This window comes from Corvus kubaryi, unplaced genomic scaffold, assembly GCF_017639235.1.
Source record: "Corvus kubaryi isolate FWS band 111438036 unplaced genomic scaffold, C.kubaryi_AGA036_p1.0 37397, whole genome shotgun sequence".
NCBI lineage: Eukaryota > Metazoa > Chordata > Aves > Passeriformes > Corvidae > Corvus > Corvus kubaryi.
In genome coordinates, this window is record NW_024581136.1 from 13,451,871 (window position 1) to 13,479,064 (window position 27,194).

Genomic DNA, 27,194 nt, shown 5'->3' on the forward strand with positions numbered 1-27,194 from the left:
CATGAGCTCAGCCTCACAGAGATCAGCAGCTTGGCATTTATTTTTTCTCTCTCTGTGACATGGCTGTTTCTAGACCGACTTTGCTGCACTGAATCTGTACCAGAACATTAAAACTCCCAGCAGGAGGTTCTCTGCCCGCTCAGTCTGCACAGCTTGGCTGCACACAGCCAGTGCAGCTAAACACATTCCCTGGGAGCTGACAAAATGTCTTCCCTTAGGAGCCAAGGGGGATGAATAATCTCACCAGTGTTCATTTTCCCTCACTTCTCAAAAATTAGCTGTTAGGTTTTTATCTCTATAGGTTTCTACTGAGATTGATTTTTCAAATAGTGATGATTTTGTTTATTTAAGAAAAATCTCTTGCAGGAGTCACTGTCACAGTTTGCACACTTGAAATGTTTTACTGCAATGTGATTTAATTGAACTTGGAGATGCTCAAATAATTATTAAAGGTAGGTTGTTCCTATACCAGTATCTTAATTAACAAAATATTCATGGATCTTCAGTTTATTACAAATAAATTCTTGTGTTGTGAATGTAAATTGGTAAGAACCCTAGCATAGGTAGCTGTTAACTGTTGTTGTCTCTAAAACATTTAGTGGTAGACTAAGAAAGAAATTGTAATTTTTTAAAATGCAGTATATTACCATTGGGGCTAACAGGATAATCTCTGTTACTAATTTATTATCAACGGACCTTTTCAAATAGTGCCATAGTTCTGAAACAACAGTCACAGATGTTACACGAACAATGAATCTGAACTTGTTCTAGTTGTAATGATTTTCTCTTGCTGCCAGAGGAGACAGGGGGCTGTGTCATGGGATATTTAATTCAGCCACAGTTGATGGTCTGCAGGAAGGAATGAGGCTGTTGGTGTTCCAGACTTGGGCTTCTGTGAGGATCAGGGAGTGACACTCTCTGGGCGCTGGTCAGCTTGGATCAGGTATGGAGCATCCTGCCTAGCAGTGTGAATGCTGCCAGACCGCAAGGAGAGCCCTGTGTAAACTTCAGTTATCCCCCTGTGGGGATCTCCATCTCTCCTGCACTCTCCAGCTGCTGCCAATTCCTGTGGCTTATACCCAAGGAGACTCTGTGGTGAGGAGCCTCAGTCCATGCTGGACCAGGGAGTGGACACAGGGACTGGAAAGCAGGAGGAGAGCAGGACTGTGTTCTTATTTCAGCCACTGACTCACTGGCTTCAGGCAAGTCACTTGGTAGATATTTGCCTGTTTCCTCCTATTTAATGAGGTTGGTGGCAATCAAAATATTGCAAAATTTGTGGACACAGTGATTTATAAATAATTTTCTATGCTTGTTGGAAAAGTTGTAATTTCAGATGTAGACTAATTCTACTTGTAAGGGGTTTTTTTAACCTCTTATACAGCAAATATCAATACCATAGAGTTATAAAAATAAAGTTTCCAGTGTGTGTTGTATCCTTTGTTGTAATGATTGTACCAGCTAGTTACCAGAAAATCCCAACTTCAAGTCCTCCTGATGATTGAAAAATGAATACTCAAGTGTTTTTTGGCAGGACCGTTAAAATTTAGTCAATGGTAGGGGTAAAAAAAGTTGATCTGGACAGACAACACTTTTATTAGAGCAACTTGTACCTATTTGAAAGGACATATCAACCAGTGCACTATCACAGGTATATTCGTTTCTGCTGATAATCCTTTTCAAGCAGATCAGAAGTTGTCTGTGTTCTGTTTGTAAAAAGCTCAGCAGTGCTGAGTAGAATCTGTTTACTGAACAATCAATGGCAATTGATTAAGTTCTGAACTACCAGCTTTTACACAAAGTATATTCTCAACAGATACTTCAACTTCTTATACAGTTATGTTCCAAATACAGACTTCTACACACAAATGCCTTGCAGGTAAATATCACTTGGTACCTCTATAATACTGGGGCATAGCCTTCTGCATAGGAGTTCCATTTGGAAAATAATATACACTACTGAATGCTATATTAAAAAAATCAATATTGCAGAAATTGATAATTTAAATCTTGGTATTTATTTTTATGTGAACCAACTGAATTTCTTGGAAGAGAGCCTGGATTCGAAAAGCAATTTCGAGATGTGATGTTATCTTAAAACCTGTTGATTATACAATGAATTCATGTTAAAACAAACATGGATGTTCTGGTTGAATACACCATATTTTTTATTACAGCAATCATTAGTAAAACACAGCTGGAGTCCTGCTGGGTTTTAAAATCATAAATGGTAGCTGGATTTTAGCTTTAATCTGTGTCCTGGTTTCAGCTGGGAGTGAACATTCTTCCCAGTTGCTGGTACAGGGCTGTGTTTTGGAGTCAGTGAGAGAATAATGTTGGTAACAAACTGATGTTTTAGTTGCTGCTGAGTGCTGCTTACTCTAAGTCAAGGATTTTCCAGTTTCCCATGCTCTGCCAGTGGGCAGGTATACAAGGAGCTGGGAGGGAGCAGGGCTGGGACAGCTGACCCAAACTGGCCAAAGGGACATTCCATACCAGAGAACACTGTGCCAAGCATAGACATGGGGACAGTTGGCCAGGAGCCACTGATTGCTGCTTGGGGGCATTCTGGGCATCAGTCAGGGAGGGTTGAGCAACTGTAGCATGCATTGCTTGTGTCTACTGGGGTTTATTTCTCACATTTTGTCATCTCGTTTTTCATTACAGTTGTAGTATTATTTATTCTATTTTATTTAAATTGTTAAATTGTTCTTACTTCAACCCATGGGTTTTGCTCTTTTTTTCCCATCTTCCTCCCCATCCCAGCAGGAAGTGGGTGTGGTGAATGAGCAGTTTGCATGGTACCTAATTGCTGGATGGAGTTAAACTGTGACAGACCTTTTTGGTGCCCAATGTGGGGCACAAAGGGTGGAGATGATAACAGATCTGACCAGAGTGTGTAAAACAGATTTGTTACAAGCATTCATTATATTAATTTAATAGTCACTGGTCACAGTGTTGTTTGTTCTCAGAGTTGTTGTGCTTGTTCTCAGGTTTGTCTCATGTGATGACTTCCTTGGTGTCCAAGTTTCCCTTTGTGCTGTTTATCACCTCTGGGGGCTGGGCTAAGGTTGATTCTGTTGTACTTTATTAACTGGCTTATGAGAAGATAGAATTGCTGGTTGTGAAACAAAGAAAAAACAATCACAAATGGGGGTTCTTCCAGTCTCCAGTGGGCAGTTCCCCACACAGAGAGGAAGACCTATGGAAAAAAATTCAAATCAAAATAAAAAAAATCAAAATTCAAATCAAAATTTACAAGAAGCAGTCGTAAGACCAGTACTAGAGGGGTCTGGCCTCCAGCCAGGTGAAGGAGAGGGACAGTCAGGTTTGTGGGACTGTGTGGATTGGACAGCGTGGCACAACAGACCCACTGGCGTGTTAAGGCTCTAGCAGATACCTGTGCACAATGTATCCTAATGCCATCAAGCTAGAAAGGGGCAGATCCCATTTTCCTTTGTTCCCCATCCCACTGGATGGGAGCAGCCGTGTGGTAGTTAGCTGCCAGCCGGGGTTAAACCATGACAGGCTGTTTTCCTTCAGACAGTTCTGGTGCCACAGCAAAGCTCCAAAGAATGGCTGGTGAAAAAGGCTGCTGCTGAGAGCTGCATCCCTCTTTGGCCTCTCTGAGAAGGAAGGTGACATCTTCACCTGGGCTGTCCTGTTCTGCTCACCCATCAGTGTGTGCTGGCACACACAGGAACACTCAGTGACCAATACTGGGGTGGGATCTGCCACCAAAGACCCCATGTCTGTTCAGTGTCCTGGACTAAGCATCCCAGACACAGCTGCTGCTCTACAGAGTTGTAAAATGAGATAAAATATGAGAATAAACCCATTTAAACCCAGCACTGTTACACACAGATGTGGTTAATGCACTTTTCCTTGAAGTCTGCCCCACTGTATTGATGCAGGCAGCCAGTTGTGTGCATGGAGGCTACAATCAGAACAGGATTATTGGCCAGGGTGTGTAGACATGAGCCCAAGAATCAGTTTGCTGTTACAAGGAGGAGTGGAAAAGGCTGAATGTGTTGTAACATGTGACAGGAGGCAGGAGCCATCTTACTGCCCTTGCTTTGTATGGCTGCAGTCTGCCTGCCTTCAAGGCAAAAGGCTCTACCTCCAATATAAGTAATTTAAATTACTGTTTTGTAGAATAATACCAAAATACGTGCTTTGAATTGGGATGGCTGATTTTTATTAAGTTGAACAATTACCGATGGCAAATACAGAAAATCACTGGGATAGTGAAATAATCATGTCTCAGTCTTCTAGACTCTTGAAATCATTGTAGTGAGAATGGAAGGCTGCTTACAGTTCAAAGGTGTAGGTTTTAATCATGAAGCTGTGATGGCAGCTTGGGGAAGTTGTGGATTACAGTTTGGGGAAGTTTCAAATAATTCTTGTTACAAACATCATACCTTGTATTACAGAAGTTCTGAACTAAAAAATGTCCATATAAAAATCAACTAGCTATGTCAATAGTTACTGCCCTCACATTTCTTAACTCATATTGCTTACATATACTAAAATCAAGGTATTTTATCTCAGTACCTCTAATTAGTTAAAAAAAAAATCTACAGAAGCCTAGCAGTCTGTTGTCTTTTAGGTGTTCTGGAAAGTCTTAGTTTATTCAGGTCTGCCAGGGTATAGTGGAGTACATGAGAAATTTTCACATTTTCTTAGGCTCTCTGACCTGGGTTTGCTTCCTTTGTTACATAAAGCTGTCCTGCTCCCTCCCAGAGATACTGTCACTTGGAAAACTGCTCCAACAGTGCCTTGGATGGGGTGTATTAACTTATTAACCTCTTGTGTAATGCAGGAAGGATGAAAAACGTAACAGAAGGTGAACACCCTTCCCTGCAACCTATTAACAACCATCTTCTGATATTGGTGCTGTGTCACTGCAGGTTAAATTGCTCAGACACCTACAGGAGGACTCACACTGTTTACTTCCTCTGTGCTTCTTTCAGTGCAGAAAAAAACCAATATGGGCTGATAGAGACATTGGACCTGTATCAGCTGAACAGCACAACAGGAGCAGCCCATTGGCTCTGTACCTCTGGATGCCTACAGACTGGCATTAAATCTCCTTGTGCAGGATAGTTCATAGGACTTTGTTTTCTCTTTAACATGGCCTCAGTTTGCAAGCAAAGGGCCATAGCTGTAATCACCCTATGGCTGTTCCATCAGTATATGCTGATTTGGTGGTTTCACTTTCTAGAGCACAAAGTAGCCGACAAAGATGTGGAGGTCAGAAAGACATGCCCAGGCCAAGCCGCCCCAGGTTATTGTTACCCTTCATAAAGCTTTGGGCCTCTTCCTCAGAAAGTGCTCTAAGTGGAAGTTCTCAGCAAGGGGATTACCCTAAATGGAGTCTGCTTTGACTGAACATGAGATTTGTTTGTCTGCCCAAGGAGAGAGCTCAGGTCAGTGCAAACCAGCTCAGTGTTATATTCAGTTATGCACTTGACACAGCTGGATTTAAAAAAAAAAAATCACTGCCTCCTTTTCCTGGGGTTCACATCAGAAGCTAAAACATGATTCGCTCGCACAACAAAACAAGGCAAGTGTGTCAGCCTTAAAATAAATTAAACAAGTCATCATGTTACCGTGGTCACAGTGATTATGCTGTGTGCACATTGCATAATGAAATTTCCTTCTCGTCTGTATCGCTGAGTGCATGTGTCACATTCACAACCAGCAGAGCTGGGTATCCCTGCTCTGACCTGGGGCTCCATCCTGCAGGGAGCTCTGCAAAAGGGACCATGCAACAAGCCCAGTGCGGGTAACTTACCCTGAATATGTACAAATACACTTTTTGGTGGCCTCATGCTGCCTCTTGCTTTATGAAGCATCTGGTTTTGCTCAGAAAGGGTGAGATTCAGAGAGCACACACAGGTCATGCAAGTGCCTGTCTCCATCTGCAGGCAGGCTCAGGTGTGTGGATATGAGTGGAATTTGGGGCAATCTGGCTGCGTCCTGAGGTGTGTGCCTGCCTACTGCAGCGAGCTGTGTTTGGAGGAGTAACTCAGTCTAGTCAGACCATGGTGGCCAAGAGCTCTGAATCTGGTTCAGATTCAGCAGTTCAGCCATATCATCCATGGAAGTGCTCTGGAAACCAATACAGAAGACCACACTGCAGCTCCCACTAAAATCAGTAACACTAGACTTTACAACTTAAATGGCAGCAGGAAGCCACTCCTTTTCTCAGGTACAGTTTCACCTTAGGAGTGATCTTAAATTGGAAAAAAATCCATGAGAAGTAGCATGCATGCGGTGAATAGCAGCAATATGCGTTTCACGTTTTTTAATATATTTCACTATCATATAATTGGATTATCTACCCTGCTCAGAAGCAGTTAAATATGATTTTCCATACAACAGGAATTCATACTGTAGAGCAATTTAGTAAGTTAGGGAGTCAAATCACAAGCCTGTCAAAAAACTAAACACATATGGAGTGTGCACCCATACACTCAAAAAACCCACTAAGAGACCCTGCATTGCAGAAAGCCTGCAAGGTCTGCAGGTATTAGGGGAAAACAAGCCACTTAAAAAATCCTCTTTCTGTCCTGAGGAATCCCCAGCATGCACAGCTCATCTCTCAGATTATTGTTACATGTCGCAGTAATTCTTCAGGTCTAAACTGTCTTCAGCTGGCAGGAGGGCTGTCACAGCACATTACAGTGATGGCAATTAGCTAACTCAATCAAAGAGATTTCCAGGTTTGGCTTTGCCTCCCCTGCTGTGGTTACATGGACTGGGCTGGTGTGCAGTGTTGATGGCTGTTCCCTGGCCACTTTGCATCCATCCCCAATTTGAAAATTATGCTTTTTGGTAGGGTTCAAGGTATCCAGGCAACTACTGTCTCCAAAGATAGCTGAATTCAGCTATATTCCCATATACTTGATTATCAAGCTCTTAATTTTACTGTTTCGTAACACCAGCAAAATTGGACACTACACAAGACAGGCCTGATTTTCCTCACCAAATACAACTTAACTCCTCATACTCCCATCTAAGCTTTGCTCTGATTTTCAGCAAAATAAGCAAGAAACGATTCAGACCCTTTTCTATAAAAACACATACATAAACTGTGAACATCCATAATGAGGAATGGCTTTTTGAAGTCTTAATTTCTCTGTGGTGTGTGCAATCATACCAGTCATGTAATATAAATGCAGAAGCTTACTTTAACAGCTCCGAGCTCAGCAGGAGATGGGAGAACAAGATCAGATCTCAAACCTTTGTCCTTCACAACAGCAGTTTGCCACCACTGTTTTATCAGCAAATATTCTGCTTCCCCAAACTTCCTCGGCTGCCAAAACCCTGCAGTAGGTAGAGTAAGCTTTCCTGGGAAAAAACAACTGTCTGGGACAGTGGTACAAACTATGATTTAACCACTGCAGCCCCTTTTGGTAGTACAGCTATGCCACTGCAGGAAGAGCTACATCTGTCCACAGCTCCCCAAAGGGGATCACAGCCTGGAGCAGGGAAATCGGGGAAATCTTACAGGTGTGGAGGTGCTCCTGTACGAAGATGTCTGTAAAGCTGCTGCCCCGAGACTTCACCTTCCCCGTGGCTGCTCAGCAAACGATTTTGCCTCTTCTGCGAATCCATCCTGGAAAGCCCGAGGGGTTTTCCCATCTCGCCCTTTCCATGTTCAGGCCCCCGGGAAAGGCGGCCACACGACCCCGAGAGCTCGGCGGGGCCGGGCTGGCGCTCACACCGGGCGCTCGAAAAGTGTTTGACCTTTTCATATTGACGAAATAGGAACACATACGGATTTTTCCCGACAGAACAGCGGGTCCCGCGGTGAGGAGCCGCTGGGACCCCGCGCCCCTGCCTGCCCCCGCCGCATCCCCTCCGAGCCCCAAGCCCACCCCGTAACAGCCTCCAGGGGGCTGGGGGGCACTTTCCCCTCCCTTCCCTTCTTTGCTTGGGCCGAGCCCCCCCCCCCGGTGCTCGCCGCAGCCTCAGCGCCGAGCGAGGGCCGCCCGCCGTTCGCTGCCGCCGCTCCCGGGGAACGAGGGCCGGGGCCGCCCCCCGTGAGGGCTCCGGCTCCCCGCACTGCGCATGAGCGGGTGAAGGCGGCGGAAGGGCCCGTGAGGAGCCGGGAGCCGCCGCCGCCGGAGGAAGCGCCGCCGCCGCCGCCTTCAGTGTCCGCCCGAGCCGGGAGGGGAGAGGCCCGCACAGCCCCCACCATGGTGAGCGGCCGCCCGGGGCCCCTCTGGGCCTGGCGCGGCACCTCGGGCCCGGGCAGGGGCAGCGCGGCCTGGTCGTGGCGCGCTGGGTGTCCGGGAGTGGCCGAAGGGCCGGTGTTGGAGCTCCGCAGCCGGGCACGATGTGCTGGCCTGGGGGCTACTTGTCCTCCTGCCGGGCACGGCAGGGCTGGCGTGTGGGGCCCGCGCCCGGGCCGGGGCCGCGGGGCGGGCGGCAGGGGCTGCTCCGGGCAGGGGCCTAAGCGGGGGGCGCCGGGATCCCGCCCAGGCCTCCGACCCGCGGGGCCCCGCCAGGCCCCGCACTGCGGGGAGGAGCTCGCTGGCACCTGGTGTGAGGGTTCAGGCACCTCTGCGAGACAGCGGCCGTGTTGTGGGCAGCTCTGTGCGGTCTGTGCCCTGCGCCTGCCCTGTGCCTGCAGCCGCACTGAGAGGGAGTGCAGGGGGCTGCTAGGAACAGGGGGTGCTCGGAGTTTTTCCTCAGGATTTCAGGCGTCTCAGGGCCCATTAAGTGCTGTCAGTTCATAGGGAAACTTAGGGGTGTTGATGCTCCTTGAGCTGGGATTATGTTGGAGAATTTCTGGATAATTGTTTTAGGGTTTTGGTTGGTTTTATTCATAGAAGTGTTCTAAAGGAGGGCCTTGTAGAGGTTCTCCTAGTAAAGGTCTTGTAAAGGTTTATCTTGTACTTCTCTGTAATACTATTCTTATAGCTGAGGACTTGCAGCGGACTCCCAAATCGACTGACTTTCTCCCGTGCTTCTTGTAGGGGGGAAACTGCAGTGTTTGGAACAACATTTGCTGGTTTTGTTGGCCTAAACAAAAGAAAAATATATTTCTTCAGTTTAATTAAGGGGGTCCTCATTGGCTCCTTGCACAGTGAATTATGCACCAGAGGGAACAGTTTATAGTAGCACTTCCAGGCTTTCTCCGTATTCAAATGTTGTAACAGCTTTAGCTACTACACCTTTACAGTTTAAAGCAGTACTTTTCGGTAGCAGTGTGTAGTTTAGGAAGGGTGTAGGAGGGAGTCTTAAGATCTACTGGTGTATGCTTATTGGCATAAAGATATTTTATACCTGCTGTTAATATCATTCTGACAAGTAGTGTTAAAAACATATTAAAAAAATTAGAATGTCACCTTTAATTGATGGAGTCACGTTGGCATAAAAATTTGGTTAGCCAGCATTTAAATTAGTGGTGCGCAGACCTCTAATGAACTTGTCACTATGTAACTAGTATAATTTTTAATTGAATAGTTTGATGTAGATCTTCATTTGTGTTTTTTTATGAGAGCTTAAGACTGAAGTCTGACTAAAGTTCAGACTATGAAGGTGTCTTATTGTAATTCTGCAGGTCTGGGACTGTCTCAAATAGTGCTTACACAGTAATGTTACACAACATTTTATGAAGACTTTTTTCCATAAAAATCACCTAGAGCTGTCTCACAGTATGTCCAGTGTAGGTAGGCAAAATAAATACACAGTTGATGAAGTAGACAGTTGATGTCTTGTACGGACTTATATTATTGGCTGTCTACGAGACTAGGAATTTAAATTGAACAATACTGTAGGAAGTAGCATCATAACAGAAAGAGTGAGGCTTATTATTCTGAGAATAACTTTTTGTGAGAAACAGCACAGTTCTGCCTGCTTGGTCTTCTTGGAAACACTTAACTAAAGAACCAGCAGACGTATTCTGTGTAGCAATTCTGTACTGGTAGATTGGTGTTTATCAGATTGGAGGGGGTACGTGAATACTCCAGTCATGGCCCCGAGCAGAGCTGTTAGGCCCTGTGCAAACAACTGTGTTCCAGGTTGTGCTTGTTGACTCCAGCACCCAGGTGAAAGGATGACATAGACACTGAAGTGGGACTAAATGACAGGCTGCAGCTTTTAGAGGCAGTAAATACACGTATGGACAGCTTCCAGTGCCCAGGTGTAGGATTCTGTACCTATACTTGTGGTATGTCAAAATCCTCTGTTTGGTTAGGGGAGAGGTAGGGAGACTTCACAGAGATTTGAGGATGCCCATCCAGAAACATGAGATTCAATGTCCTGTTTTTCTGCCCATGTACACAACTGCTCTTGCTCAACCTTCCAGTGGCTGTGGTCAGGTGGCTTGTCCAGCACAGTAAATGCCATGGCACAGCCTCCCACAGCTGGGGCCTGGCTCCCACCTGTCCATGCAGCACTGCTGGCTCTGGCTTAGTCTCACCAGTGTCCGTATGGCCAGAGCCTTGTGCCTTTAGGACAGAGATTGTCTGTCTTTGTCCCATATCTGGACAAAGCAGCCTGTTGGGCTCTGTCCTTTTAGGTAACTTGAGAAGTGCTTCTGTTCAGCACTCAGGGACACCACCCTGGCAGTATACATTGGAGGGCTGAGAGCAGTCAGCCTTTCTTACCCACTCTTCATCTGAGCTGACTGAGCAGCGCCTGTAGAAGTGGTGTCCTTCACCTTCCCTGTTAGTGTGTTACTGCTTCATCTCATCCTGAGGACAATGGTGTGCCCATGAACCAAGGCAGAGCAGTAAGCTGGTCCATTTTGCTGTGAGCCATCTTCAGGAGAAGAGCTACTGCCTGTACAATTCTGAATGACCTAATGAATTTAGAACTGTGTGTGGTACTCGAGGCAAGTGTGTGATTCTCTTTGTCCAGAGCCAAGTGCTAACCTTGTCTCTATTTACCTTATCTATTACATTGTCCAGTTTGTGTTCTCTGAAGAATATTTCTGTGCTGATAAATACTTAATTTCTTACTGCAAACCTCAGCTGACAGGAAGTTGTAAAATTTAATATTACAAGAATTTCGTGTCTGACGCTGTCTCCTGTAATGTTAGTATACTTCATGACATTGTTATGTAGTGTTTAACTCAACAAGCTATTTTGCAAGGCCAGCTATTTATACATGTATTCTGTGGTGAATATGCATGTCTGTAGCAGTTTGTTGATATTAAATATTTGAGGTTTGGTTGTCCCATAGTACAGCTTTAGATTCTTGGCATTACACTAAGGATGGAGTAGTCAGAGTGCTAGACAAGACGGTGCATGATTTTGTTTCCTCTCCTAGCTTACCAGAGATCCCTTTGAACTAAAGCTTTAAATCACTTTTAACTAGAGCCATGAAAAAAATATTCAAGAATATGAACTACTCTGAGAACAAGGTGTGAAATTTATTATGTAGCTCTTGATATTTTACTCGTGTTTTATGGTGCCAATGCAAATATACAGTATGAATAGAGCTTCTGCCCCAGACCAGAGTTAAGAATGCTAAACAACTGGCTGCTTTATGTTGTCCTTTTTTATTTGGAAAAGCCCTGATTTTTGATGTTTCTTTCACCTGTCAGTTTAGCATGAATTACCGTTTTATCTCCTGCAATCTTCTGTATATTGACCTTCTGCCTGCATGCAAATACTGGAATTATTTTATCCACTAAAAGAACACTATAGAGCGTGGAAAACAGCTTCAATTTTGTGTTGCTTGTGATTTTTCTCTCGGATTTTATATCCCAACAGACTTTGTAAATGTTTTTGTTCAGTTCCACTGCAGCCAAGTGGATTTCACATCAGTTTGAAACAGAAGCTTGCAAGTGTCCTGACTTTCTTACTTTGTGTGCCCTCTCTTAGAGAAACTGCTGTGGAAAATAAAATGTAGTTGAAGGACATGTTTGTTTACATTATGCAGAAACTGTGGCTATTTACTTTAATTGCTTTTCTCTTTAATTTAGATTTTTTGGGTAGTATACCTGTGTGCCATCGCTGTTGGTGGGTTAAAATGCGGTTCTGTGTATTTGTAGATTTTTGTTGTAATTAACTTTTGTTTTCTTGCCAAACAAAGAGAAATACTTATGATTTTGCCTTTTAAGTTTTAGCCATGTATTTGTTGAATACTAGCAGTAAACCAAACATTTGTAGGTGTCTCGTGGTTCCTTTCATGGATACAGCCGAAGGTGGGATGATTCAGAAAGCAGAACTCCCCTGGCCATTCGTGTCACATCAAGGCGTGACAGAAGTGGCATCGGGTGAGGGTGCCCGAGCCTCTGGGATTGAACTGACGTCAGCGGGGTCCTTGGGAAGTGCAGGGGTGCTTCCCGCAGCCACAGCTCTTGCTGGAGTCTGAGTGCAGTCAGTGTAAAGGCCTAGACTTTGTGGAGGTTGATACTATTTTACAAAAGGCTTTTACCTGTCACATGCATGAGAACTTAACAGGCTTTTCTTTGAGTCCTGTCTGAAACAAAAGCACAGATGTCACATCATTCAAATTGCTTTACTTAGCAGTGAAACTAGCAGGAATCGGATCATCTGTATCAGTGGCTGGGAAGGGAAAGGTGAAAAGCAGTTGCTCATTGAGGAGTGACTGGGTGAATGCCTTCCTTGGGGGCCACAAGGAATTTTGGGCAGCAAAACTCATCGTGCCCTGCTTGTCTCGCTGGTGGCCACTTGTGACCTTCGAGCCAAGTCCAGGAACAGGGCTCTGGTAGGAATCCTCTGCTCTCCCATCCAGGCAGTGTGGGACAAAGGTTGGTGCTGTTTCCCATGAACATTATCCAGGAGAGTGGAGCCCTCATTTGGCTGTTAGCTGTCCACAAAATATTGTTGACCAGTGTGCAGAGCTTATCTTTGAATCTGGGGTGACTAAAAATGAAGTGCAGAAGATAAGGAAAAACAATGCTGTAATCAGAGTTGCTAGAGAAGTTCTAGCATTTTTTGTTCCTAAGACTAGGAAAAAAAAAGTACTTGGGGAAATAAAAGTCCAAGTATTTTTCTTTTTTTATTTGTAGTCTTTCACTGAAGTATCTGATCAAGAAAAGGTTATTGAATTAGAATATTCAAATTTGGTACTTTATGGTAAGAGGCAAATCTTCATTTTAAAATCAGTGTTATACAACCAGATGTTAATTAGAATGAGTGTAGTTTTTATGAACCTACACAAAGTAACTTTTCATTTGGAGAAGTTATTCTGTATTTTAAAAGTAAGGTTATCTGTCTTGTGACATCCTTATTATGAAAGGTAGCTTGGATACCACACAAACTTGATCAAAGGCTTGCAGAACTGCATTTTTCCTTTTCCTCTTAACCCAAGAAATAACAGTACAAATTTGTTTCATTTGCTTTCCACTGGTTTTCATTTGTATATATAGGCAAGACATGTATCTGTTAAATAAAATTCTATCTTCCAGTGTTAAAGTTGAGATGTTTTAAGTGGATTGTGTTGCATTACAGTGAGCACAGTTTCATTGTCAGGTATTTGTTGCCTGATGACTGTAGGATTAAAGGTTGTGTGCTGCTCTGTATTGCACTTAAAACAATAATAGACTGTTAGTGCTCAGTGTCTAGAAATAGCCCTTAAAAGTGCAGGTTTGGAACCTGTTCGTGTTTGAAGTGTGGGTTTTTAATGTGCTGAAAGAAGAGCTATAATAGAATAATAATAACTCAGCAGTAATTCTAAGCAGTAATTCTATCTCTTGCTGTCCTGTAGTAGGCCTGCAAAGAGTGTCCAGTCACTTAGGTTGTGGAGTGTCTTGTCCACATTGGCAAGATTCTGTAGAAACATTCATCAAGTATAAAGAAAGGGCTTTGGCACTTCTTCACTAAAAATAAACTCATATTTGTCCAGGAAAAATATGATTATTCAAGAAAAAGATTATGTCTGAGCAGTGTGATTTGTTGCATCTTATACCTTACTGAATGTTGTACTGATGAGTGTAATTAGCTGCTTGATTCTTTGCAATTTTGATCTTTTAAAAAGGTTTTATGTTGTTACTATCACTTAGGGAGCCCCAAGCATGGGAAGATCTCATGTACATATGTAGAGTTTAAATTTTATCATGAAAGGCATTTAAGCTGCAAGTTTTTGATCTAACAAATTGCACAAATTGCATGAGATGCAAAACACACCACCTTCTGTGGTCCTGGGCCTTGATGGTAAAGCCTATTTAAACCTGTTCCTTCACTTTTTGTGGGATGTCACTGCTTTTGGAGTTCACCCTTGCAGGAGCAGGGCAGAACAAAGGCTCTTGTGGTTTTACAGAGTACTTGCTATTAAATGGGCTATGCATACTTATGTGTACATGTTGAAAAAAACCCCAAAAACTAAAGGCACCAGCTTTGTGAAGAAAAGAAAGAAAAAAAGGAAAGAAAAGCTAAAATAATTAAGTATGGCTGCCCTATAGTGAAACTGAGTCTGTGGTGATGCAGTAGTCTGGCTGTGTGGAACTGATTAGAGGAAGCTGATAATTGATAAAGAAAATTAAATTTGGGATTGTTTCGTCTTCATTTGGGATTTCATTCAATGGTTTGTTTTAATATATCTGAGTTTGCAGTACATTTAAAAAAGCTGCAACTAAAAATCCATTAGTCATTTCTGGAAGTCATTCCACACGGCTTTGTCAGTGTAAGTGATTTTTGTGAAAGTCTGAGCTCAGTAGTGCAAGGTGCTGAATGTCTGGTGTGGAGCCAAGTGTGCACAAATGGGGTGCACAGGACCTGCTCCAATGGCCTGGCCTTTACCTGGAACCACAACTGAAAATCTCAGTTTCAGAAATGTGTTTGTAGCCAAAGGTCCAGTGTGACAAACTTGGTCAAGAAACTGAAATAATGCAGCAACACATAATAGCTTTAAAAATGGTACAGCCTAATTAATATCACTCTGTTTGAAGTCTGCAGTCTGAGCTAAAAGTTTGACTTCAGTTAAGTGTTGTAGATACAGGGTGGGTTTGGTTTGGGTCCTTTTTTTTTTTTTTTTTTTTAAATTAAAGGATGCTTAAACTAAGGGTATTGTTCTATTTAGTATATTATGTGGGTGTCAGCTTAAACCAAATGTGATGCTCTTGTATTTTTTTTAATGGTGTAACTCTGAAGCTGGTAACTTAACTATTCTTACAAATAATAGTGTTCACACTCATTGTCATCAAGCCACAGAAAACTGATCCTGACTTTTAGGACAGATGAATTTGTGTTTGAAACATTAGTTCTTTTTTCTAATGATAATGTAATTGAACACTAATTATCCTTTGGAATTAAGAGCGTGACCACATACTGCTCTTAAATCATTCACTCTTTGGCTGAATTTTATCATGTCTTGGGATTTTTTTTGCCCTTTTTCTCCATATTCCCTGAGAAGGAGCTGTTGAAAGTACGAATACAATAATGAACAGAGTATACAAGCTTTGGTTAGAATACAAGGTAAGCTAAAAATGAAATATTTGTGCCATGTAAGAAATCCAATACTGACTTAGAATTTTGTCAGAACTTTAATTTACCAAGTTGTAACATTGGGAGTCTTTGCTTTGACCATATTGTGAGTGAACTGCAGAACTGAATTTGGGTGTAGTGCAGTTGTGTTATTGCTTTCTCCTGATCAGCAGTTAGTTTTGTGTAACTCGTACCCTTGAAATACCAAGTGTGCTTCTCCTAGTCAGAAATATCCTTGGGAATCCCTCTCTGCTGATAAGCTACTAGCAGCAAGTTTGCATTCAGTTCTGGGCTAGACCAGGGTGAGACGTCTCTGGGTCTGGGCAGGAGGCCTGGAATTCCAGAGCTCTCACCTTGGCTACTCACTCCCCCACCTGCCTCAGGCACAATTGCCTTTTTTTTTTCTTTGCTTCAGTTGCTGCACCTGTGAAATGGAGACAATGCCTTCTCGAAGGAATGTTTTGCAAATTATGTAGGTGGAGTTGAGGACCTTCAAAGTGAAAAACCTCTTAAAAAAAAAGAAAGAGGTCTTTAAGGTATTATTTCAGTGTGTAGCTCATGGATGACCCAGCCTAGTCCCTTGCTGCCTCAAGAGGCACCACTTCAGGAGATCCCGTTCCAGGTGTGGCCCTGGTCCTGCAGTAGCTGGGACCAGAAGGACACCAGTCTGCTGCTCAGTGGTGCTGAGCTGTTCAGTGGCCTGCTCTGCCCCGCTTCTGGAAGCACTTGATCAAGTATGTTGATATCCTAATTGCTTGGGAAAATGATACAGATACTGGTTCAAAAAACATGAAGAGACTGGTTTTTGTTTACTTGTGGGTTTCTTGTCCAGTAGACATTTCTAGTTACAGTATTGTCTGTTTTCACTAGAACAAGTTGAAATCATCACAGAAGGATAAAGTGCGTCAGTTTATGGTCTTCACACAATCTAGTGAAAAGACAGCAGTGAGTTGTCTGTCTCAAAATGACTGGAAGTTAGATGTTGCAACAGACAACTTTTTCCAAAATCCTGAACTTTATATACGAGAGAGTGTTAAAGGATCACTGGACAGAAAGAAGTTAGAACAACTATATAACAGATACAAAGGTGAGTACCCTGAATTTTAAGGCTTATTTCCTAGCTGTATATATAATTCTTATTTACAGTGTATTGGTGCTGCTGTGCTCTTGTGCTGGGAAATCTTAACTGACTCTTTCAGCTTTGTTTTTCTATACTAGTAATACAAATTAGAAGGGAAATATAGGTAGGTTTCTGCTTCACAAGGATTACATGCAGTTGCTTTATGTGCTCCAAATGTACCGACATTTATAGGACATTAGGGTCTGAGCTGGAATAGTGTGTACAGTGAGTAATTGTAATGGTTAACGAGGATTTTAGGTTGTTCTCCTGGGGAAAGCACATCACACAAGCTTGATGTGACAAAGTGAAAGGTTGCGTACCAGGAATGGGTTCTGCCTTAATTTTTATTCAGCTTGTTCTTCCAAACAGAATGTAAAAGAAAACAAAGTCTCTTTATCTGTTACATAGCCAGAGTTCAGCTGATATCCTACCACACGAAGTAAAGTGGATTCAGTACAGCAGAACAAATCCTGTGTTTTAGCACTTAAAAAAAATCTAAAAATGAGTGTTGTGTGTTCTGACAGTTTTCCTATGTTTTATATGTATAATCCAAATACCATTTTTCTGAAGTCTGTGTTGGCTTGCATCAGTAGATCTTTGTTAGTGCAGTTGAAATGTGAGCATCTCACTTCCAGACCAGATATTGATTCCTTCATGGAAAGAGGAGTGGGCCTGGCTGACTTGGAATTGGTAACGGGGCAGTGTAACCTCCCCCTGGAGGTTACCATGTCTAAACTCATGCATGCTGGTGGTACCAGGAAATGCCTAAATCTGCTGTTGGGGTGGCAGTGGATGGGCAGATTTGGGTGTTGGTACAGCTTGGAAATGAACACTGCAGAATGGCTTATAATGGAACTCAGATCATCAGTCTTACCAAAGAGGCCAATAATGGAGTGTGCTGGGGGGAGAGAACCACTGCTCTGTAGGGAATGAGTCAGAAGATCCTGCATATTATTAGGCAGAAAACAAATGTTTGTGGTGCTTTTGTCTCTCAATGAAAATAACACGAGCTTCATTGTATGGGAGGCTTTATTGCAGTAACTGCCTCAATTGTTTAAAAGCTCAACCATTGGGAATACTCATTTAATTTTGTTTTTAAAATACTCTCTTACAAGGGCTGATCCCAAAAATGGCTTCTTGAAAATGTTTCCATGTCTTAAATATACTTGTTGAACAAATCAGCTTTTTCAAATACCTGTTTTTCTTGATACTTACTTTTATGCCCCAAAGATCCACAAGATGAAAATAAGATTGGTATAGATGGTATACAGCAGTTCTGTGATGACCTAGCTCTTGACCCAGCCAGCATCACCGTACTCATCATTGCATGGAAATTCCGGGCTGCAACACAGTGTGAATTTTCAAAGCTGGAATTCATGGATGGAATGACTGAGCTGGGGTAAGTGTTCACTGAGTGTTGGATGGTGACAGTGGTCACCATCAGTTCCTGTTTTGGGGAATTCTCAGTCATGGTGTCCTTTCAGAGGTGTTTCGGAGCCCAGCATCACTTGTCTGCCTCTGGCAAAATGCAGCCCTACCTTGGTTGTGTGAGCATTGTGTGGTGGTTGGCACAGAGCTGCTCTGGCAGGTAGAGCAGGGACGTTGGGCTGCACTCAGGTAGGCCTGGGGTTTCTCTGCCTTGTGAGAGCGCAGGAGTCTTTATCACATTTTCCTAAAAATCTTGTGGATTGTAGAACCTGATATATCAGATATATGTGCAAATGCAATGTGAAGAGATAACAACAAAAAAATTAAATTCTTGTAGAGGTGCAGACTCATTAAAGGCTTCCTGAATTCTGTTTTGATAATTGTATTGTATTCCACAAATAGTTTATAGATTTTTGTTTAGCTCATGTTTTTATGGCAAAAGGAATAACGAATAAATAAACGTGCTTTTTAAAATGCAGATGTGACAGCATAGAAAAACTGAAGGCCCAGATTCCTAAAATGGAACAAGAATTAAAAGAGCCAGGAAGATTTAAGGATTTTTATCAATTTACTTTCAACTTTGCGAAGAACCCGGGACAGAAAGGTTTAGGTATGTATTCTTATTTATAAGCATTTGTTCATGAATATTGGAAATGACTAAAGCAGCAGATGAATGTATTATTGTGATCCAATGAATCTGAAAGATAATCACCCTTGGGATGAAACACATCTCTGTGTTTTGAAAGATAGATGTCAATTTAAGGTGTTAAAATTGATTATTAATAAAGGCTACAGAATTTTATGAGAGAGGGTTTATTCTTTCACTCAAAGTGCAGTTTTCAGTAAGCACAATGGATTATGGTCTTACATTGAAGACATAATTACACCACTTAGAATGTGCAGCACTGAACAGATTAATTGAATTTTTACTTTTAGGATAAATTGAAGCTGTAAAACCATTTTCAGTGTAAGCACATTTGTACAGTCCCTTGTAACACCAAAAATGCTTGCAAATGTCTTAGCAGAATAGAATTGGAATGGTACGAATGGATTCCTGTGTTCTGGGCCTGATGCCTGGCGCTGTCTCCCTACAGAGTTTTTTTCCCCCTTACCTCACTGAAGGCTTTTTTGCCATTATTTCAGAGTTCACATGCTAAGTGTGGCTTTGGTTGGTGTAACAGGTGGAGTGGAAGAATAACTTAATAAAACTAATTTCAAAACACCACAGTTTGGATGGAATTAAAGGAACAAACTCTATCTCTGTCTATTCAAAACAACAAAAATGAGGGAATAAAAATTTCTTTTGAGCAGTGATGTTAAACAGCCAGAATACACATTCATTTCTCTACAGTGTGATTTGGATATAAGCCATTACTAGCATTTCATGATACTGTAACTTCTTAAGTTAATTGTTCTGCTTTTGAGAAGTAATACAATACTGCAGGGCTGGTAGGTTCTTCCTTGGCAGCTTGTGAATTTGTTTATCTCAGTAATGAAAGTGCTCTAAACTGGCTGCTGCTGGACAGCTTTGCATTCCCAGGCTGTGTGAAGATTACCTTTCTGCTTTAGTTTAATTGGTTTTTATGTATAGACCAACTTTTGGCTTAAAATGAGTATTGGAAAATAAGTAAAGAAGCAAAAGCTCTCTGTCTTGGTTTTGACTGCGTCCTTCTTTGACATCTTGCTGTATCTTGTTTGTTGTTTTCAGTGGATTGGGAATTTCATTGTATCCCAAGAAGCTGGAAGTGCTGCTAATCCATTTGAAAATACTTGTGCATGCTTGTAGTAATTTCTGAATCATGCAGATAAATGAATAGGCTGATTCGTATTTCTTGTAGGAAGTCATAATAATTTTTTTAGGCTGGTACAACAAGGAAAGTAGGGACAACAACTGAATTGTGGGATTTATTTACCAGGAAAATTGATTCACTTGCTTTATTTCTTGTTCATCATAAAGCTTCTTCGTGCAGGTTAAGCTCTAGCAGTGCCAGACAAGTATAGTTTTCTGAGATCCATATAGCATATACATAGTGTAAGGTAGGTTTTTTTAATTGTTTTTAAGTCTTGGTCTGGAAGTGATGTAGACCTGAGCTTAAAGTCTGGATGCTCATCAGCCCTTTCGGTGCTCATAAATACACAGTTCTAGGCATGAATTTACAACAGGGCAGAATAATTCTGGAAACCCTGGAGCAAAAGAATACTGGGAGAAGTACAGAGCTGCAAAGTAAGTACTCCTAGTTAGGCAATTAATTTTGGTGTGTCTAAATAACTGCTTGTAGGAACTTGCAAATTGATTTTAATGTATATTGACCTCTAATCTTGCAAACATTGTGCAGTAGTTCAGGCACAGTTCTGGAAATATATTTCCTCTGCATAATTCCTTACTACTGTGTAAGTACTGTGGGTGTCTGGAAAGTTCTTGTGATATTTGCATCTCATTGGAGACTTCCCTGTAGCTGGTGTTCATCTCAAACATTGTTTGCTTCTCTTGCATCTCTCTGGATAAAACTCAAAATGGAGGATGTATTTCGAGACTCTTATGTTTGATCCAGGAGGATTTCCGTGAGCATTCTCACACTTACAGAAACCTACAATTATGTATTTACCTTCCAATTTTGTTATTTCATATAATTTCTTTTTTAAAATGTAGTTTGTCCCAAGGCATTATGTCATCATGCTTTACATGTTTGGACTCATATAATGAGTTTGAGGTTGCAGCATCCTGAGATTTGGCTTTTAACAGCCTTTGCTTACCTACAAGAATTATCTCAAAATTGTATAAATATGTCAGAATGCACAGTTTGTTTATAGTGATTGTTTACAAACCCCACTGTAAAATGCAGTGATTTGATGACCTTGCATTTTTGTATGCACACCATTAATGCAGCACAAGTAAATAAAACTTCCTTTTTTAATCTGTTTCCTTCAGGAGCTGATCAGCTTCTTCTGAAGTTTGTGTCTATTAATTTTTAGAAAGGCAGTAGTTTTAGTTGAAAGCTAAAATGCATGTTTTTGTACCTGAATCTCCTGTTAAAGAGAGATTTTGAGCCTTTACAGTCTTGAATGAGTTGCCATTTCCATATGCAGCTTTATTTACTGAGGTGTAGTGACATCTGTCTAATTTGTCTCTGCTTCTTGAGATTCAAACTTACACTTCTGTCTGAAATCAAATGCCTTTGCAGCTGCTGGAAAATCCTTCACCAATTTTATTCTTTGGTCAGGAAGTATCATAATGTGACTCTGCTGTTTGAGAACTTTTAATATGAGATACTAAACAATTCAGAAACTCCCCATCAGCATCTATTTTCCCTCCAGCAATGCAGATTTCATACTTAGTTTGCTAAGATCTACCAAGATCTACCTCCCTGGGTTCTTTTAAATATGTGGGCATCCTGGGGGAAGGAAGGGAGTGGTGTTCTTGGGTTACTGGTGTGGGTTTTTTTATTTTTTTTCCTGAGGTGTGCAGTTGATCCTGTGCTTTCTTCCCTGCTTTCACAAGGGGGTTGTTTATGGAAGAAATTTACTAGACTGCAAAATATATAAAAACATCTGTTAAAAAAGAGGCTACTTACCTAGGCAGCCTTTTGGGGTCACTGTGTACTTGGCTGAGAATACTGAATTTGGTAATTCACAGTGAGTGGAATTTGGTAATTCACAGTGAGTGGTGTTTTGTGCTGCAGCACAGAGCAATTACCTGGTAATTCCTGGTAGTGCAGCTGACCCTGGGCAGAGTTGTGTACCTGAGTCTGAAATGTCTTTTATCTGCTCACAAGCTCCTGTCTGCCCCTCCTGAGCAGGGAATGCCTGGCAGTTCAGCCTTTGGCACACCCCAGGGAGAGGAGCTGGCTCTGTCCTTCCCCTCCTTCCAAACTAACCAGACTCTGTTGGGAGCTGCTCTCTAATGTGTCAGGTCAGGCTTCACTCATTCCAAACAAACAGGAATTTTAACAGGAGGCTTTGAAAGAAAAAAAAAAAAACAACCAACCAACCCACCACAAAAAACACCCAACAAACAGAAGAAGAAAAATCCCAAACCAAAACAACAAAAAACTACCCAAACCAACAACTAAAGCAAACAAGCAAAAACTCAACCCAACCAAAATACCACCACCACCAAATAAACCAACTATCTCCTGTCTGCTTAAGGACACTACTTAAAGATTCTTTTTCAAAAGGAAATCTTGACTGCATAAATGAGCAACTTGACAGAAGCCTCATTAGAAAGGCAGCACCTGTAATAAGGTTGCTCTAAAAATGAAATCATTAAAAGATGGTTTTATGTAACTTGTATTTTATATATTAAAAAAAAATGAAAGTCTCAATACAAAATACTACAAATTTTCTTTCCAAGCCAATAGCATTTTTAACCAAAAATATTTTGCTGACTTTTAACTGAAGTATTGTTAGATAGCAAAAGACATCAAATGTCCTGGGGGTTTTGGATATGTTAGATATTAATATGGGCAATTTTCAGTTCTGTATTCAAATAATAGTATCAAAATATATATGTGTAACACTTTATTTATGGTTGCCTATTTGTAAAGGATCCATGAGTATATACAAGTTTAATATTTTCACATTTATGGATACATGGTTCATCCTGGTGTTAGATACTTGTGGAGATAATATATTTGATATGTATATCTCTAAAAGTAATATATTTTAATATTACAGATTTAGAAATGGCCATTGCCTACTGGAATTTAGTACTTAATGGAAGATTTAAATTCCTAGACTTGTGGAACAAATTTTTGTTGGTAAGTTTAAACCTTTACATAATCTGGACTGCAGTATTTTCAGAACTTGGAAGATAAACATGTTTAACTTTTTGAGTAGATGAAATAGACTGTCTTGACCTAAATCCCAGGTATTCATGCTGTGTACAAGAGAAATACGTTTTGGGGATATGGATGTGTCTGAGACAGTAAAAATGAACGTGTAATAGGGTTTTAATGTATGTCTTTTTTAAGTATAAATTTTCCACCTCTCCAAACAGGAACATCATAAAAGATCAATTCCTAAGGATACCTGGAACCTTCTTCTAGACTTTAGTACAATGATAGCAGATGATATGTCTAACTATGATGAGGAAGGTAAACATTTCCATTTTCTCTTATTAACTTCTAACTGTGTTTTATGCTGCATTTATTACTGGGTATCTGCTGTGGCACAGTCTTTAACAGCACAATTGGAGTATCACTGGTGATCTGAAGTCCAGTTAGGGATGCTTTAATGCATGTTGTAATCATCTCTCTGTTACTGCTGTTTTAAAAAAGAAATGCTGAAACTTTCATGGAATACATTTTCGTTTTTTGTTCTGTCTAAGCTCAGACACCAATTCTTCCTTATTGAGACAAACCCAAATTCTTTCTTACTGAGACAAACCCTGATATTTGTCCATTTAAAACCCACAGATTCTCTGTTGGTGCAGTTCTTGGCATCTTCATCCAAGTTACTGATCCATGGTCTGTCCATCTCCCTGTAGGGTCCTCTGCTTATTGCATTTCATAGCTGAGAATGTTTTTAAGTCTGGTTGCTTCAGTTTATGTGAGGCTTGGACATGTTTTGACATAGAAGTGAAGCTGGCAGCACACAGGGCTTGCTGAACAGAACTTGCTTCCTACCAAATGTGTTTCTTGTAAACTTTTGTATCGATCTTTCCTCTTCCAGTCCATCTGTAGCCAGGAACAGCTGATTACCCTCAGCACTTGGCAGCACATCAGTTCAGTGAAACTAAACTTGTGATACCTCCAGAGCAGAGGGGAGCAAACTTCTACAACTTTATTTAGTAATTATGAACTGTCCTCATTCCCTTGTCAGTTTTGAGTTAGGATTTTGGTCAGTTTTTTTGTTTTTGTGTGGAAGATGACCCTTGAAAGAGATGTGTATTATCTGGCTTTAAAGGAAGCAGAAATCTTTAATCAGCTCTTAAATTTCAAGGAGAAAAATAAAATCGTACTTTTTTGCTTCAAACTCTTCCTAGTTTAATACTGGAAAGTAAATAGCTTGTCTGGATCTGAAGCTTGTGAAAGAATGCCTTATTGAACCAAGTTCTTATATTGTGGTGTTTCTCTCTTATAGGGGCATGGCCAGTTCTTATTGATGACTTTGTGGAATTTGCACGCCCTCAAATTGCTGGGACAAAAAGTACGACAGTGTAGCACTAAAGGACCCTTCTAGAGTGTACATAGTCTGTACAAATACCTGAAATGGAAAATTGCACAGTCAATTTCTGCTGGCTGGACTGAACTGAAGATCAATCCTCACAATATGGCTGAGGGTTGAGACAAACCTTTAAGGATACATTTTGGACCATATCATATTTCATTCTTCTACTGGTGGTTTGGGCTTTTCTTCTAGTCTGGACCACTCTTGCCCGTTAAAATTCCAACATTGTGGATTTCATCATGGATTTATTTTTTGTTGGTGGATCGCCCTAGTTTCATCTCCCATAAGTCTTAGAAGCTTTATAATTATTTTGAGGTTTCTGATTTCACATAAAGCACAATGCTGGTCATCATCAGACAACTGTTGTATGGCATCTGAATTATACAGATCAACATCAAAACAATTTTTAAAAGAATCCTTAAATATACACTTGGGGCTAGTTGCAAAGACTGTACTGATAGCACTTCCTGCAAGAGTGATATATTTAAGTGTACTGGGTCCGAGTTTTTTCTTTTCTGGAAAAGTGCAGGTGTCGTCTGAGTTCGAGTCTCTGGTCACAGCAATGACAGCAATGACCAAGGAGCCCCAGGGCTGGTGATTGGGGGTCTCTGGTGCCTGGCTGAGGTTTGCTCGTGGCTCAGCTGCTCTGGGGACAGCTGGGGGATGACACAGCTCGTGCACTTCCATCCCGTGGGCCATGGCAGAGCCCTCAGTGGGACGAGCTGTGTGTCCTCACAGAACCCAGTGTTCTGTAGGTTGCTCTCTTAAGAAATCAGATTTCATTACAGTTTTGAAATGCTTATCTGTCTGTCAGAGAAAGGTTTTTCATTTATGTGGAAATCAAACACTTGAATATACTGAATTTGTGTCTTAACTGTTTGCTACACAATACAGTATTTTAAATTGAGACGTGACTTTTATGGCTGAGGTGTGATGAAGCAAATGGCCCTGTTGTACAAGAAGCTGGTGAGGTTGATGTGAATCTGGGTTTTGAAACCATGATCCTGGTAAGTTAAATCTTTGTAACATACATAGAGGTACTGCCATTATGGATGACACCCTTTTTTAAATTATTTTGTTGAGTTTTCCTTAAATTGACATATCACTGTGGTTGCCAAATACAGAAATTAAGAGTAAAGCTTTCCCAGACAAGCACAGATCAGATGCGAACTACTACACTGGCTTTGTTTGTTTAAATTATTTTGTGGATCATCACTACTTCTGTCTTGCTGTGTTTGACTGAATCACGTCACTTGGATCAAAGCAGGTTTTAGCAGATGCAATTCTTTAATAATACAAGAGCTCTTTAGCTGCTTTTATGGTCTTTTACTCCTTACTGAGTTACTTGTGAAGAGATTTGATAAATTCTGCTCTGGAAAACAGAGAGGAGACAGACCATAGTTACAAGTGAGGAGAGGGGGTTTAAGCCCATGCTCTAAATAGTGCCCTGATAAGGCCAGAATTATTTTTGAGATGAGTCATTGGTACTTGCACTAAACTGCAGCACGATTTTTTGCAAATGCTAGAAGGATTTTAGGGAAAAATTGACTATTAAACAGCTAAAATTTTTATTTGTACTCTGTGCAGTTGACCTTAAGGCTGGCTCCCCTTACAGCAGTGCCCTTTTGGCAAATCCAGTTGTGCATTTATTCCAAAAATACAGCTCCTCAAAAACATTGCAGACTTTCTCCAGCTACTGGCATTGGCTATGCCAAAAACTGTGTGTTTTGCTGCTTTCAGTATTTCCTTTCTCAATTTTGTGTAAATAAAAATGGGGATTTGAAATTATGGGGGTGGGTGGGGTGGAAAAAAAAGCTCGACAAGGTTATCTCTGCGTGCTGTTTTCTGTCTTGAGGGTTTTGGTACTGTTTCAGATTGATTAGTTCAAGTATGCTGTGTTTGGAGAGGAGAACTGACTTGCTTTTCATCCCAATGCAGACTTGTCCCTCAAAAAAGTCTGGGACTGGGCAGTGGCAAAAGGCCACGGTGTTTTAGAGACTCTTCCTTTCAAATGCAAGATCTTTCCAACAAAATAGTGTTGTCATCAGTTTGGTACTACATGCTTATAATTACTGTGTAATTATAAAGAAATACATAAAACTTTGACTAATTATGTTGCAGAAAAGGGTTATTTGTGCTATCATGGCATCTTAAAGTTTTTCAAAACGACTGAAGTTGAAAGAACATTGATTTAACAGGGTGTTGTTCTAAAGACAAAATGCCTGGTTACAGGGAATATTTTGTACTGAAACGTGCTCGGATGTGGCCATGTGGTTTTTTCCTTTATATATGTGTGGGGTTGTTTGGTTTTTTTTGGTTTTTTTAAGAATGCAGCCAGTTGCTTACTTGGATTGGTTTAATTCCTAAGTGCTTATGTCTTCAATTTGATGATCTCCCTGCAAATGGATCGATTTAATTTTGCCAAATGTCAAGGAAAAAAAAAATGAAGGCAAACATCAAGTTTGTAAGCTGTTTTTATACATTAAAATATGTACAAAATTAGAAGTGCCCTGATATAAAACAATCTTGAGATTATATTTAGTAAAAACCCATCATTTACATATCTCTGTAAGTTCAAAATGTAACTTCTTACAATCCCTCTCATTACCAACAGAGGCAATAAAGCTCCAGTGAAATTGCCATGACTGAGGTTTGTACTGCATTGTTTCAGTGTATTATTTGTAAAACTTGTTTCTAGAATGTGCTCTGAGGGAGTGTGGGGGAAAAAAAAAGCATGGACTACGTGTGTTCTGCATAAAATACAGTTTAGGGTAAGTCTTTCATTTGGGGAAAAAATTCTGCTCTGCCACCTCGCCTCTTCCTTGTTCCCAGCTCTTGGCACTGCCATTCCCCAGCCTGTGAAGGAAGATCCCACACACTGCAGTGGTTCAAATATGCCTCAAGTTCAGTAGTGAAGCAACTTTTTTATTGATCAGCCTGTTAATAAGTAACTTATGACTTGCTTCAAAACTGTTCTACGATGAAATCCGTACTGAGACATCCTTATTTAAGAAAGATACAATTTTTTAAAGAATGCATTTAATAAACTTTTGTCATTCACACTT

At 41.2% G+C, this 27,194-nt stretch overlaps 1 protein-coding gene across 1 annotated transcript; it reads left to right on the forward strand.

Moving 5' to 3' along the window:
• The first annotated feature begins 8,050 nt into the window (after nt 1-8,050).
• On the forward strand, nt 8,051-26,774 carry DCUN1D1 (defective in cullin neddylation 1 domain containing 1). Its single transcript, XM_042042084.1, has 7 exons — nt 8,051-8,210; nt 16,284-16,500; nt 17,764-17,932; nt 18,441-18,571; nt 22,636-22,718; nt 22,958-23,054; nt 24,043-26,774. The coding sequence occupies exons 1-7, from the start codon at nt 8,208-8,210 to the stop codon at nt 24,120-24,122; spliced, it is 780 nt and encodes a 259-aa protein (XP_041898018.1). The 5' UTR covers nt 8,051-8,207; the 3' UTR covers nt 24,123-26,774.
• Nucleotides 26,775-27,194: the final 420 nt, after the last annotated feature.